We start from the raw sequence: 14,673 nt of genomic DNA, 5'->3' as shown, positions 1-14,673 counted from the left end.
CTGAGTTTCACTATGGATGATATTATAAAAACAAGGTAGCTTAACAGTTCTGTAATGGAATATGGCCTTTTCTGTTCATGCAGGTAAATTCTGCCTCTGTGTGATTCATAGGGGTTGTTTGAATATTATCATCATTGGTGTGCGATTAGATCTGCAGCGCATGACTGGCTCAAAAGATCTTATTTTCTGAAGCAAACTTGTGTCCCCTCGCCAGGAAATGCAGGGACCCATTTTTTCCCACAGTTAGCCTGCTGACATCTCCTAGTATCCATGGTAACATGCATCAATTGACCCATTTAGTATCAAAAGAACGAGGGGTTCTGAAGGACGCTGCAGCTTGCGAGTGTGAACCGGACATGAAGCAAGCATGAACGGCGTGGTAAACCCAAACATTGTTGGGTAAACATGACTTGTTCATGTTTTTTTCTTATTAAGTAAAATGTTACATTTTTCACAAAACAAAATGATCAATTAAACGGTGTTTAATGTATTTACTGTAAAATATATAGAATTGAATATGCCCCAAAGAGAAACCCCATGTATCCAGATCCCAAAAAACAGGGCAAAGACTTGCTGTCTTCCTGGCCTGTTTACATGTCTCTGACTGTGTGCCCTTGTAAAAGTTCTGGGGGGATGAACCAGGTCATCCATTTCGAACAGTAAGCACATGTCCAGGAACTCAACTAGACAGATTTGCTGCATTTGCCCAGTGTCAATCGAACATAGTGGCAGACATTCTGGCTCACTGAAAGTGGCTCAAAGGCTCTCCATGCTTTCAGGTCTTCAGTGTAAACAAACCAGAGTACTTAACGTGTCGGATCAGGACAAACACTTCTAAACATAGTCATCTCATCTGTTGAATGTAGGCCACTGAGTCTGGAGGTGTCTCACATAAACTCTCCGGAAATGTGTTGTTAAAATTTGACTAACTTTTAAAAGTCTCTGATATCGGATACTAATAAATCAGTATACAGTACACCCCTATCTAAATCTATACCAGTGTTATTTTGCAGTCATTTGCAATTGCAATCATTTGACCATAAACAGCTGAAAAAAAAATGTATTGGAAATAAAAATTGATTCTCTGTCACGAGGGGGCGCTTTAGGAGCACTGAAATATTACAGTTTCCCTAGTAACGGCTGTATACAAAGCAGCATTAATGCTGTTTTATCAGGCATGAAATGAAAATGCCAACGACATGTTTCTGAGGACAGTCGGTTCCCTTTCAGATACATTCATATAAAGACATCTGTGCTGCGTTTTGACTTCAAAAGGTGCAGCGCGCATATTTATTCAATGACATCATTGCCTTTTGAAGTTTAATCCAGCCCTATTGCGATTCTCGTCTTTCCGTCCCCAACTGTGAGACCTCTTAAATTATAATTAAGACATTCTTATACTATTTAACATATTTAAAACTTGTTATGGCCTTACATTTGATACAACTAAATTGAGGAGTTTTTAAGGACCTGCAGGAGCCCTCTACTTTACAATAGCCCGTCGGGCAGTCCGGTGAAACAGTTTGGTAGCCCGACTGGAAAACACAATAGCCCCGGGACGTTTGATTTGAGCCCTTTGATGTCATACTGTTTAGGTCCCGCCCATGACTGCTTACGGACTTTCTCGTATTAGAATATTTCCGTCCTCAGCCAGTTGTACACTGTCTGCCGTTTTCTCCGCACTTGAGCAGCTGTAGCAACAACAATGACTCGTAAGCAATGCAGGGGCCAGATTCACGAAACATTCTTAAGAAGAAATTTCTTCTTAACTGCCATTTTCTTCTTATTTTTTAAAATATAAGAATATTATAAATATAAATAAAAGATAAATATAATAAAATAATATTTTGTATTCCTAAAAAATCATCTTAAGAATATTCTTATCTTTTTACTTAAGACTGTTCTTTAGACAAAAATTAAGAAAATTCAAATTCTTGAAAAGAATCTTCTTAAAAACCATCGTAAATAACTTCTTAAAGTTAGGATAGCCCGAGACTTGTCTTAAATCCCAAATAGTAAGAATTATTTAATGAATTTATTGCGTTATTTCAAATTATTTGTTATATTTAAGCATCGCAACACTACTAACTACATATAATACATATTAGGACTATTAATAGAGATGAGCACAAGTTCTCTGAAGTGACAGCGATAACTGATAATGTATTACAATGATCGGTCATGATTAGCCTATATGACCCTATACTTTTTGCTGATGTCAATACTCAATACATACTCTACAAAACGAGTCAGATAGGGAGATTTAATTAAACGTTCTTTTAGCCTATAAATACGACATAATCTTTGGCTGTATTTAGCTCAAATGAATGCGTAGGACGCGTTTGCTGCAGCACCGCACACACACATACCGAAAGCGTTCATTCAGATCAGGGTACAAAAACACCACAAAAATGAATAAAACAGATCGCCGAAGCTTAAGACAGACCCTTTAAAAGTAACTGTTCAAAAACACGGTGCATTAAAAACGTGAAGCTGAGCGCGAGCGCCATTCAAGGTTGTGACGAAAATAGTGTGCGTGCTTATTGATTATTAGGATAATCTGCAGAAACCGCAAAAAAAGACAATCCTTGAATTGCGAGTTTATACATGCGTCTTCAGCCATGCATTCACTCAGACTGAGGTATCATTTTCTTCTTAAGAAAAAAATAAGATGTTCTTAAGAACATATTTGAGAACTTCTTAAGAATTTTTCAAGAATTGCACTTAAGAACATTCTTACGAACTTCTTAGAATTATCTTAAGAAATTTCTTAATTTATTTCTTAAGAAGATTTTTCGTGAATCTGGCCCCAGGTGTTTTGTAGTTGTAAAAGTGTAAAGTAAACATAAGAGTCTTCATTTTCTTCTGACATCAGAGCCACAAGGATGCAGTGGATTCATTTTGTTTTTGATGGCAATGTGCCACCGAATACATAAGAAACAGAAGAGAGTGGCGGGGTGAGCAAGGCTTATTATCATTTAAAGGTGACCATAGAATGCATTGATACAATATTTTAAATTGTTTTCTGATATCTACATAGAGGGTACAGTATATGGCATAGGAAAGGGCACAAATTCTCCAGAAACTGTTTTACAGGTCCATTTACAACCCTAAGATTTGTCCCAAGAATGAAATGGTCTGTTATTACCTTATTTGGAAGGTTCATGAATAATAATGATGAGCTCTGCTCTGATTGGCTGTTTCACAGAGTCATTTCAGTAGCTCGCACATGGAGGAAAATATATATATTTAATCCCGGAGCTCGAGCTGGTATTAATATGCGAGGCATTGAAACTGCCGTTTTGAATGCACAATCATTTTACTTTTACTTTTGTGATCGCACATGCTCTGTGTAACGTTATACTACAGCGGCAGTACTTACCACATATTTTACAAGTTTAGATGCTTGTTAGTGATGCTCAGGATCTGTAAATCATTCGCCATCGTCATCTCTCCTTATTCTGTTTATGTGGTAAGTGAAATCTTATGTACTGCAATGTAACAGGCTACCGCTAACAAGAAGCTAACCGTGTCCCTTCAGTGGCTAGCCTTATTTTATTAGAATGTCTTATTTGTTTTCCTTGCCTTTCTGAGTACAGACACCAACCCATCCCTGCACTTAACATCCCCTGTACAACCTGCAACATAACATTTATTCCTGTGATCTGCCATTTTCGTTATTGTCCTCGCTTTGTTTTTTTTTACACTTTAGCCTAGCTGTAGAACTTCTGATGATTGGGCTATGCAAATGTTGGGGGCATTACTATTAATGATCCCGAGACTATTACGTCATAGTCGCTGTTAGGTTAGAATTAGCCTATTTTTCAGTGGTCTTTTGCAAACACCCGATTTATATAAAAAGCAGGAAATTATGTTGTTTGAGACTCACGGTATGTCATGTCCATGTACAGAACTGTTATTATTCAACTATGCCAAGGTAAATACAGTTTTCCATTCTATGGCACCTTTAAAGAGACATGCACCGAAATGGCTAACTGTGAACAGAGCTGTTTTTGACAAGGTAAAAAGGGTGTTTTACATGACAATTGAGGAATTTTAATTAAAGTATGTTGCAGTCATTTCAAGAAGAACCTAAAAAATCATACCAAGTTGTGGAAAATGGCCATCCGATGTCCCCATAACTGTCATCATATACAGTACATGGCAATTCAGTATATTCAGAGCTAACTGTATTAAAGTGATAGTCTTTTATAAAGGAATAGTGCTTACAAAGCTTTGAATTCTTGTTTCCACAGAGGTGCTGATTAAAGTCCAGGTGTTTGACAACAGCGACCTGTCACCCCTAAAGGAATCCACAGTTCAGGTGTGTGGAAACCAGACCGTCTTAGCATCCAGCCTTGCAGGAGGAGATGGGATTGTCACACTTACGTTTCTGTACCGGCCAGGAACATGGGTCATCGTCACGGCATCAAAGCACGGATTTGTCACAAACTCTGCACCCTGGCATGCCAGCCGCATCCCTCGTGAGTACTTCCTGTACTACTATAGGACTGAACATTTTTGACATAGTGTCAGGAGAAGCCAGCAGATTATTATTAGAAATAGAGTATTCGGTTTCATTCTGAAATTCACACGCATTACCCGGACTTCCTGTCAAAACAGCTAGACCAGTTGGTGTTTATGGGCTTGTCTGGAATCATTTTAATCCCTTATTAAAAATGAGGGGTACAGCTTAAGCATTTTCCTGCAGATTAAAAGGTCCCTGGTTTTAATCTAGATGCCCCAAATTTTAGCATTTAATTAGGTTGCCTTTTAATGACATTGGAAAGAAACACAAAATTTAATATCCCCCTGATTTATATTCCATATTTAGCACTCATTTTTATCCCAAAGTGCATTTAAGGTACACATATTATTGGTTTGTTAGCATGATGACATGTTTGCTCATGGCCTCAGTGAACTTTCCAAATCTGATGAGTGATTTGCGATCTGTTGGCAACATCCTATTATTTAGATGAACCGTCTAGATCTGTAATCCAGATGGAGCTTTGCACACAAATGGACAGGAATGTTAAACAACACTCGCTGGGGTGTGGAGCGTGCCGACCCGCGTTGTGATACCTAGCAGCTGTTCGGAGTCGGGCCCCAGACGGTCATGTCCTCTTTTGACTCTCTCGCTCTACGATTGGTGTAATTTTATTTGCACAACAGCGTGTTCTCCGCCGCCCCTCTCTCCACCCAAACCCCACCCAGTTATGCGGTCAGACTTCTGGGGAGGGGAGGCAGTGAAATCATGTATTTCAGCATAAAGCTGTCTGTACGAGCAGCTGGAAGCCACTTAGCCAGTGGGGTTACAGATATGGAGGCCGCCAGCAAATGTGGCTCCATGTCGTGCCAGACCAGCCGGGGTGGTGGATGAAGACATCTTTAGTATGACATTAACCTCTTGGGGGGGCATTACACACATTCCCATTGGGTCAAACCAAATTAGGAGATGCTGTCAGAAATGTGGATGACCAAGCTTTGTAGATGGAATGAAGTTGAGGTAGAAAGGAAGTTTTTGAATGAATTGTGGGGAAAGATTAGATGAAGCTTACTCAATTTAAGATTAAGATACTGTGCCTGAGGTCTGAGGGATAACGAAATATTTAAAATATAAAGGGATGTTCCTCTGAGGCAAGGGAGGCAGTGTCACAAAACAAAATTGGATGAGAAAAAAAATTCATAGTAAAAAAAACAAAGCAAATATTACAAAATATGATATAAAATATGGAGTTTTAACAGATGAGAATGAATGGGGGAAAGTCACGTGAGAGGAGGCAATGCCTCCTTTGCGATATGATTGGATATGACTGGTTATATTCGGCTGTGATTGGTTCATGCGATAAATCCCAGCCTCTTGAGTTTGTGCACATTCTGTTTTCGCGAATCAGTCTGAATGAACAATATAATGGCATGAGAAATTTAAATAATTTGAGTAAGTAAACCACTAATTTAAAAACATAAGTAAACTCACACTTAGATATAACCACTTTGTTTCATTAAAATAAGGCCTGAAATCTGTGCCTGTGACTAACATTTACAGAGCTTTGATGACTGGCGATCCGATTTTTTTTTTTTTTTTGTGGCAAGATCAACCAACCAATATTTGATATTATTTTAATGTGCTTTTATTTAGCCATTAAGTTTATTTAAGACACAGTTCCCTTGCCAGTAAACTTGTATTATGACTGTGTCAAAACTGTATCCTATATTTTCTCCACAAGCTCTCAGTTTGATGTAATTTTTCAAATCATGACTTATTTAGATATTTTTGTTCGACTACTCTATTTTGGTTGTGCCATGTTTTTTGATGTTGTTGTTTTTTTCAGCCATTTAACCTTTAAAATATTTAAAATATTAAAACCATATGAATACTTTGTAATATTTTTATAAATGAAATGTATTATACATAATAACAATTTAAAATGTACATTAAATCTATAAAAATAGCATATAAAATAACAAATTAAATAAGCTCTCATTTTTTTTTTTTATTTAGTTTGATTTACAGATATTTATGTTTATGTTTCCATGCAGGCCAGAGTTTCCCTGATCTTTTGCTCCCTCCACAGATTCTCAGTTGGATTTAAGTCAGGACTCTGGCTGGGCCACTGCAAAACGTTAATGTTTTTTTTTTTTTGCTAATCATTTCTTCACTACGTTTGCTGTGTGTTTTGCGTCGTTGTCGTGCTGAAATGTCCACTGGTGCCCAAGGCCAAGTTTCTCTGCAGACTGCCTGATGTTGTTGTTGAGAATTTTGATGTATTGCTCCTTTTTCATGGTGCCGTTTACTGTGATTAGGTTCCCTGGTCCACCGGCTAAAAAAAAAAATTAAAAAAACATTAGGTTCCCACTAGGGCTGCAACAACGAATCGATAAAATCGATAAAAATCGATTACTAAAAGCGTTGGCAACGAATTTCATAATCGATTCGTTGTGTCGCGCGACGCAGAGACATTTGGTTGTTATTATATATATTTTAAAAAAATTGAGCGCAGAGCGGAGTGGACACATTCGGTCTCTCTCCCGCACTGATGCCAGCAGAGTTCGGCACCTCATAAGCTGTGTTTCCATCCAAAAATGCGAATTTAACTTATGCGCAAAACTGGAACATTTGAGCATAAAGCACCGTTTCTACATTATATATATATTAGGGGTGGGCATAGATTAATTTTTTTAATCTAGATTAATCTAGATTAAATCTTGGAATTAATCTAGATTAATCTAGATTAAAATGGCTAATTTGAATTCTGCTGAAGGCATTCAGAATATGTGTGCTACCCAAATAATGACTAAAAGTAAGTCTTTGAGAATGGATCATAAAGCTCATAAAGCTGTTCTATGATAATTTGTTGATGAAAATAAATTATGTTCAATTAGATGTACTTTTGTTTACTAACTAACTAACAATGAAATTATTTTTTCTACCTATTAGATTGTGTTTTTTTAACGTCAACACCTACCCAGCCCATTACATGTTACACCGTACTTTTATTTTGACAGGTTGCCATGAAGTTTCTGTGTATACAGTATGATATGATGCTAGTTTTCTCAAATGAAACGGTAAAACTGACACTCACAGCAGTTTGGGAGATTGAGTTTATTTGTTCAGGTGAGATGAAAATGCCAAAAATTACCGGGAGCGTGACGTGTGTTTCAGTATGCGTGTAGTAAAAGCTCGTCTCCGCCATGCATACATACAGCTAGGCAAACGGAACATATCAGATTCATATTAAAACGGTCTTTTTGCATTTCAGTTTTCACATACACTAGTCCATATCGCGATTTGAATTAAGTGACAGAGCAACATTTGATTTATGAATCCAAAAAACGACGAATTTACGTGGCATTTCGCGCTATAGTAGATTCTGTTTTCATGAATGGAGGACGACGCGATCCTGTCTGTGTTTTGGTGGAGGAGACTTAAACGCGCGACCATATTCGGTATACATCCGCGTTAAACTATCAAGGTGAAAGTCATCATAGCTTGCGTAGTTTAGAACCAGCTCCTAACCCAAATTTGAGAATAGATTAACGGCGATATTTTTTTTATCGCACGATAAGAGTTTCGCGTTAACGCAGCACGTTAACGCCGATAACGGCCCACCACTAATATATATATATATATATATATATATATATATATATATATATATATATATATATATATATATGCTGCCCCGATTTAAATCAAACATGTTTGATATTTAAGCCTACTTTGGCTAGCGTACTTTCACAGCAGCCAATGCTCGATCGCAAAACAGCTGGTGTACGGGTCGTTGGATAGTGGAGATGGAGAAAACTACTTCTATAGTTTTTGTAACACTGTCTGTCTGTATAATGTGTCGAAAACATACCACAACCGTAAGGAGAAAGAGGAGCTCTGCTGAGGTGAAATCGTCTCAGTTTTGAATAGGGCTGTGACGGTGGCACGTTGTTTTTTTATATATAGCCTACACTTCAGTCAGCTAACAAGCAGCCTAAAAACGCTAAAATAAATCAAAGAAATAATATATTTAATTAAGAAAGTAGCCTAAGAATATTATATAGGTTATTAAACAAACATTCCTTGTAAAAATGTCCGACAGCTCATCAATTTTTGGCCGACTGAATTTCCAGTCCGACTGTCTTTTTTTCTCTTTCTCTTCCTCATTACACAGCTGCTGATTTTAATAGCACAGTGATTACATTTATTTTCGTTCCTTTAGTTTATAAAGTTAATTTAGAGATATATTTGGAACACTTTTTGTTTGTTAAATTCAAGTTTTTGTTTTTTAAAGTTATACCTAGCAAACAGCGGCATACAGATCAAAAGCCTGCTTAATTCATCGCGATTTAAATTAAAATCCATTGATATAAAAAACTTAAAACATATCACAATATTAGTTTAACCATTCAATCAATATAAATCCAAAGTTTGTGCGGAGAGAAGCGCGCTTTGCAGCGCATGGAGACGCCAGTGCAATGTGGAATTTCTTTTTTGCTCATAAAGGTAAGAGTAATTTACCACCCGGGCCGGAACTGTAAAGGGTCTACCTTAGTTTGTGTGTACTAACAGTATCAACAAAATGTGCTCTTAAAGAAAACAAACAGAATACGCTTGATATCTTTGGTTTAAACAGAAGCGCTTCACAATAATTAACCGAAACCCAGGTAATTGCCTCACAAACACAATATCTATAGAAAGCTTCAAATTATTATTTTACTATAAAACGAAATAATTAAAATCGAAAACAAAACTCTTTCATTAGCTAATCCATAAAGATGCATTAGGCATTAATGAGCATATGGCAGGATCGTCAATTTCATCTTTGCAACACTGAATCAGAAAATACTAGTTTATTAATAAGTAATTCGAATATTTTCTTAATTTTTGCCTTGACACATTCATGGTAATTACTTTTGCTGGGGCTTTGAGGCCAGTTTTGCGTGCATTTGAATGCGGAACTCTTCCAGCTGGTCGCTGCTGATGGCAGGACACTAAACACCGCCATGGCAGAATGAATGTAGCAGAAAGTTAGTCAAGTTATCCCGTTCCAGCGTGCAAAGTCACATGACTTTTTTAATGCGCACTGAGGAATTTATTTTGAGAGGCTTCTTGATGGGAAATGCAGCATGTACACCACAGCAAGCCGCTGTCTTGACGGATAGTAATTTTAGTTTATTTAGTCTATATATTTGGCAGATGTAAAGCATACATGTGTATGTTTTTTGTGTTAGTCCATTTTTATTTTATTATTATTATTATAACAGTTCAAGGACCAACATGTTCGTGCACTTTCTAAAGATTTTAGTTCTGTTTTTGAATAAAGGGTTGTAAATCCCTTTTTTTTATCCGATTCATCGATTAATCGAAAAAATAATCGACAGAATAATCGATTATTAAAATAATCGTTAGTTGCAGCCCTAGTTCCCACCACCATGTTTGACAGTGGGGATGGTGTTCTTAGGGTTGAAGGCTTCTCCTTTTTTACGCCAAATGAAGGCTACATCATTGTGGCCAAACAATTCAGTTTTTGTTTCATCTGACCATAAAACAGAAGACCAGAAGTCTTCTTCTTTGTCCAGATGAGCATTTGCAAAGGCCAAGCAGGCTTTTGTGTGCCTTATCTGGAGAAGTGGTGTCCTCCTTGGTCTGCGTCCGTGGAACCCAGCGGTGTGCAGTGTCTGTTGGACTGTCTGCCTTGAGATGTTGCCACCAGCAGAGCCCAGATTCATCAGGATGGCCTTTTTTAATAATACTTTGCACTGTAGCCACTGGAACTTCAAAACATTTAGATATGGTCTTATAGCCCTTTCCTGACTTGCGAGCAGCCACAATGCACAGCCGCAGGTCCTCAGTGAGCTCCATTGTCTTAGCCATGACTGTCCACAAACCAACTGGAGAGAGCTTCTGTTTTTCACCTATTGAGTTGATTAAAACAGCTGTTCCCAATAAATCAGGGTAATTAGGATGCTTTAGAACAGCTTGGACTATTTGGAATGGTATAGAACTTTGGATTTTTCCCATTGACTGTGACAGTTTGCAAAGGGTATGAATAATTTTGGACATGCCACTTTTTGTTCAAATGTAAATAAAAGCTGAGAAATATTTTTTTCCACAATGATGCCTCTTGTACATTGTCTTATTATCTTTTGGGAGAAGCCTGCGTCATTTCCAGTCAAAAAAAAAAAACTTGCTGGTTGAATAAAAATAACTTTAAGTCAGAATTTGCCAGGGGTGTGAATAATTTCGGGCTTGACTGTATATATATCTGCGGTGAAAGGGTACATGTATTTGTAGCGAAAACTTTCGGTCCGCGATCATTCCTTCCTCTTTACTACTACTTTGAGCGCAAAATAAACATAAATGAACATGTCATGCTTCATGTAATCGCTCAGTCAGTGTTTCAACCACGGAAAGACGTCAATAAAACAGCTTGTAAACAAAATGTCACGTAGCATTTCATTTACCTCAGGCAAGTCATCAGTGTCCACAGCTCGTTATTTCACTAGATTTTCTTATGATTTATTTTCGACCTTAATTATTTAATGTTTAAATGAATCACAAGTTATGACAGCCACTGTGCAATTAAATATATTTAAACAACAAATATAAATGTTATAATTTACAATTTAAAAACTGCATTATGTGTTTGCATACAATTATTTTTTAAAGTTAAGTGTTGATTATTATATTTAAAAATAAATAGTAATTAAAATTAAGTTTGGGCTCTTTTGTTAATTGTAACCTTATAGTAATGTAAAATGGCTTCCTATTAATAGTTTAAAGCAAAAGCTGAGCTAGATTTTAATCACTAAGAAATTTTAAATTATAACTGAATTTATTCAAAGAAAGAGCAACTTGTTCAGTAAACTACTGTTTACTATATATATGTTTAGTCTTCCCCCTGCTGTACCAAAATTATAACAAACAACGTCGTAAAAACCGAGGTACGTACCGAAGACCCACATATACGTATTTAGTACTTGGCAATGTTAGTCCCTGTGCATTTACATCGGTATGTGGTTTGCTAACAACACATGCCTGTGATGGCTGTGATAGTACCTCTAGCTGACAAAATCCTTTTAATTGGCAGACTCATGTTTTCATCTGGATGGTTGTTTTAATGCAGGGCAGATGGATTACATGACTAGCAGGGGTGTAACAGCTGTGCAGAAGTGATGGGATGCCTGTCATTTGGCTGATGACAGAGCATCGGTCTGTACTCCAACCCCAGATTGCCTATTGAACATCTCTATAGTAATGTCACCATTTTTTGTATATGTGACTCAGCTTTCTAAAGGTTAGCATTTTCAAGTCTCATCTCTTTGGTATCAAAGTCATCCCCCCATTCCTCCTCCCTTTAGTCTCTTAGCCATGCCGAAAAAGGGTTTCTAAAAAAAAAAAGAAAACAGTGTCGTGGAGTTTTAACTGTCCCCGCAGCACTTTGATAATCTGAGTGAGTCACGCGAACTCGGAGAGAGAGTGAGTCATTCTCACAGAGTGATGAAGCAGTTGCTCGCGGCTCAGATAAAATCAACTGAAGTCGGGAACACTTGTTCTTTCCTCCATTGGCCTATCTCTTATTCCATTATGGTTTAACTAAATAACTCTATTTTACTTATTTTAAAGAGCTCATGATATCAAATTTGGATTTTATGGCAGTGCATGTTAATAGCTTGAAGCCATATACAATGACCCAAAAAACATTTGTATTCTTAAAGGGATAGGTCACCCTCACCCCCATGTCATTCCAAACCTAAATAGTTTTACATTTTTACATTTAACAGTGTTATTAGATTACTATTGGTGTTTTTAAAGATTAACTGAGCATTAGATAACCCTCTAATCTTTGCATTATATTGTAATGTGCATCCCTAGACATCATTCTGGCTGAATTCTATATTCTCAAAGCAGGGGGTGTATAAATGTTTATTGTGTTGTCACAATGCTGCAGAAGATAACTAAGGTTACAAATGATGTAAAATGAAACCACACAATGCCAATGCAGTACCCTCCCTCTCTTCATACGCACTTTTCTTTCAGCTTCTAGCAAATGTGGGCAGTATTGTTGTCGCTGCCTCTATTTTGTGTGCATACCTACCAAGCAGAATATTAAAGAGACCAGAGCCCCGTCTGTTCAGGGCATCTGTGCTGTGCGTGCGTACTTGTATGCATAACTGCACGGGTGTAAATGTGCATGAATCGCCTGTGTCACGTTTCCCACAGTCTGCTCCTTCAAGTGACAAGCTTTTTTGACATCAGAGCTGGGAAAATCTAAAAGCAATATACTGTGCACTTGGGTCCTAATATCTTCTGGTGGCCTGTTTAATATAAAGCAGGCAATCCCTAAAGAACCTTATCAAACTTTTCATTGTTAATAAGCTTCCATTAGATTGAAGAACTTGATTGAAATCATGTTATCATAAAATAAACACTCGAAAACGTGAGGTGTGGGTAGGCAGGGGGCACATTTCACATGTGCCATAGCAGATGGGAAATGGACACAGAGGATTTCTGCTCCCAGCATGCAACAGTCTTCTGGAGCACTGCCAACATGTCCTCCTGTCCATAGAGGAGCACTGAAGGGTGAGGTACATTTAGATTAGCTGACAAAGATGGATGTTGTTGGCGCTGTAGTTTTAGTGCAAGAAAATGTACAACCAAAACAGACTTTTAAAGAGATGGTTCACCCAAAAATGAAATTCTGTCATTAACTACTCACCCCCATGTCGTTCCAAACCTCCAAGACCTTCGTTCATCTTCAGAACACAAAATAGTCCTCCTAATTTATCGATGTCCTTACTACCTTTCTGGGTCTTGAATGTGTCAGTTGCATTACAGTCTATGCATATGATATAACATCTCAATTTGTGTTCTGAAGATGAAGGAAGGTCTTATAGGTTTGGAATGATCTGAGGGTGCGTAATTATTGACTGAATTTTCATTTTTGGGTGAACTATCCCTTTACATTAAATAAGTATTTCATGCTGGCATCTCTTACTAAACATGATTTTTAAATGTCTGTCCTCTGGACAAAATATTGATGGGTTTAAAACAAAGATGCACTGAAAGCTAAAAGAGCTGATGGTCTAGTAAGGTTTCACAGGAAGTCACACAGCTGCAGGTCCATCTTAGATTTTGTCAGGTTGTTATCAAAGGCTCATTCTGAAGTGAGATCACGGGTTCCTGCTGTATTGCAAACCTGAGGATTTGACTGTGCTGAGTCATGTCTCACACCTGTGAGCTAGCAGCTACATCTGATGAACTACTGTATATTCCCACAGGAAAAACAAAAGCCTTGTGTTCTCCAGGGTCAGTGATCCTTGAAAATGAAAAAGAGTGAACGGTTTACTGATTTTGATGGACACGGAGGATGAGTAAGAAGCAGTAAGACAATGTTTCCCAACCCTGCTACTGGAGTACCCCAACAGTATCTGATTCACCCATTTCAGGTTTTTGAGGCCCTGTTTACACCTGGTATTACGATGTGTTTTGGTTGATCGGATTACAAGTAGACAAGGGAGACCCCCGTTAAGACCTCTCCCAAGTTTCACAGACGAGGCTTAAGCCTAGTCCCAGACTAAAATGTAATTCTGAGCTGTTTCAATGGTAAGAAACTTGCACAGATTGATCTCGAAATCTGTCAGTGTCCTAGTTTTGTCTCAAGATGCACACCAGTAATGTTTTTTCTAAGGCATGTTTATAAAAATGACTTTAATGTCGTGATTGAACTATGCCTAATCCTGGTTTAGTCTAAGTCCTGTCTGTGAAACCAGACCCTGCTGTTTTAATCCATATCTTTTGTCCACTTTCAACCACTTCTGTCTTGATTTTGAGGTTAGGGTCTATGGGGAGTGCACAAATGTTTGATATTTTATTCTAATTTGGTCAAATAAGCTTGTGCAATTTACATAAGAACGCGAAATGAGACAACAGAAATTATATGAAGAGCAGCAGCTTTCGTTTTTGCCATGATAGCTGTAAAACTGTTAAACGCTTTGGGTTTGTTTTAGAATCTGGACTGGTAAGACATTGACATTTTTTGGCCTTCGTATCAAACTTAGAAATTCAGTCTGCCAAGTTTAAATCCTGTCTCGCTAACACACTTCAAACACATCCCATAATGTGTTAGAATAAGGTCAGTAAGAAGAGAGGTGGTGGTCTTTTGTGGCTGTTTGAACACA

At 37.6% G+C, this 14,673-nt stretch overlaps 1 protein-coding gene across 1 annotated transcript in view; it reads left to right on the top strand.

Annotated features, from left to right (window-relative positions):
• Window positions 1–14,673, top strand: part of fam171a2a (family with sequence similarity 171 member A2a) — a 47,680-nt gene that overhangs the window by 15,068 nt on the left and 17,939 nt on the right. Inside the window, exon 2 of the mRNA XM_073842173.1 lies at window positions 4,257–4,484. Coding sequence (XP_073698274.1) covers window positions 4,257–4,484 — 228 coding nt within the window. The remainder of the gene's footprint in view (window positions 1–4,256; window positions 4,485–14,673) is intronic.

Source organism: Garra rufa, chromosome 1 (genome assembly GCF_049309525.1).
Source record: "Garra rufa chromosome 1, GarRuf1.0, whole genome shotgun sequence".
Classification (NCBI taxonomy): Eukaryota; Metazoa; Chordata; class Actinopteri; order Cypriniformes; family Cyprinidae; genus Garra; species Garra rufa.
This window is presented reverse-complemented; position numbering and strand designations above follow the sequence as displayed.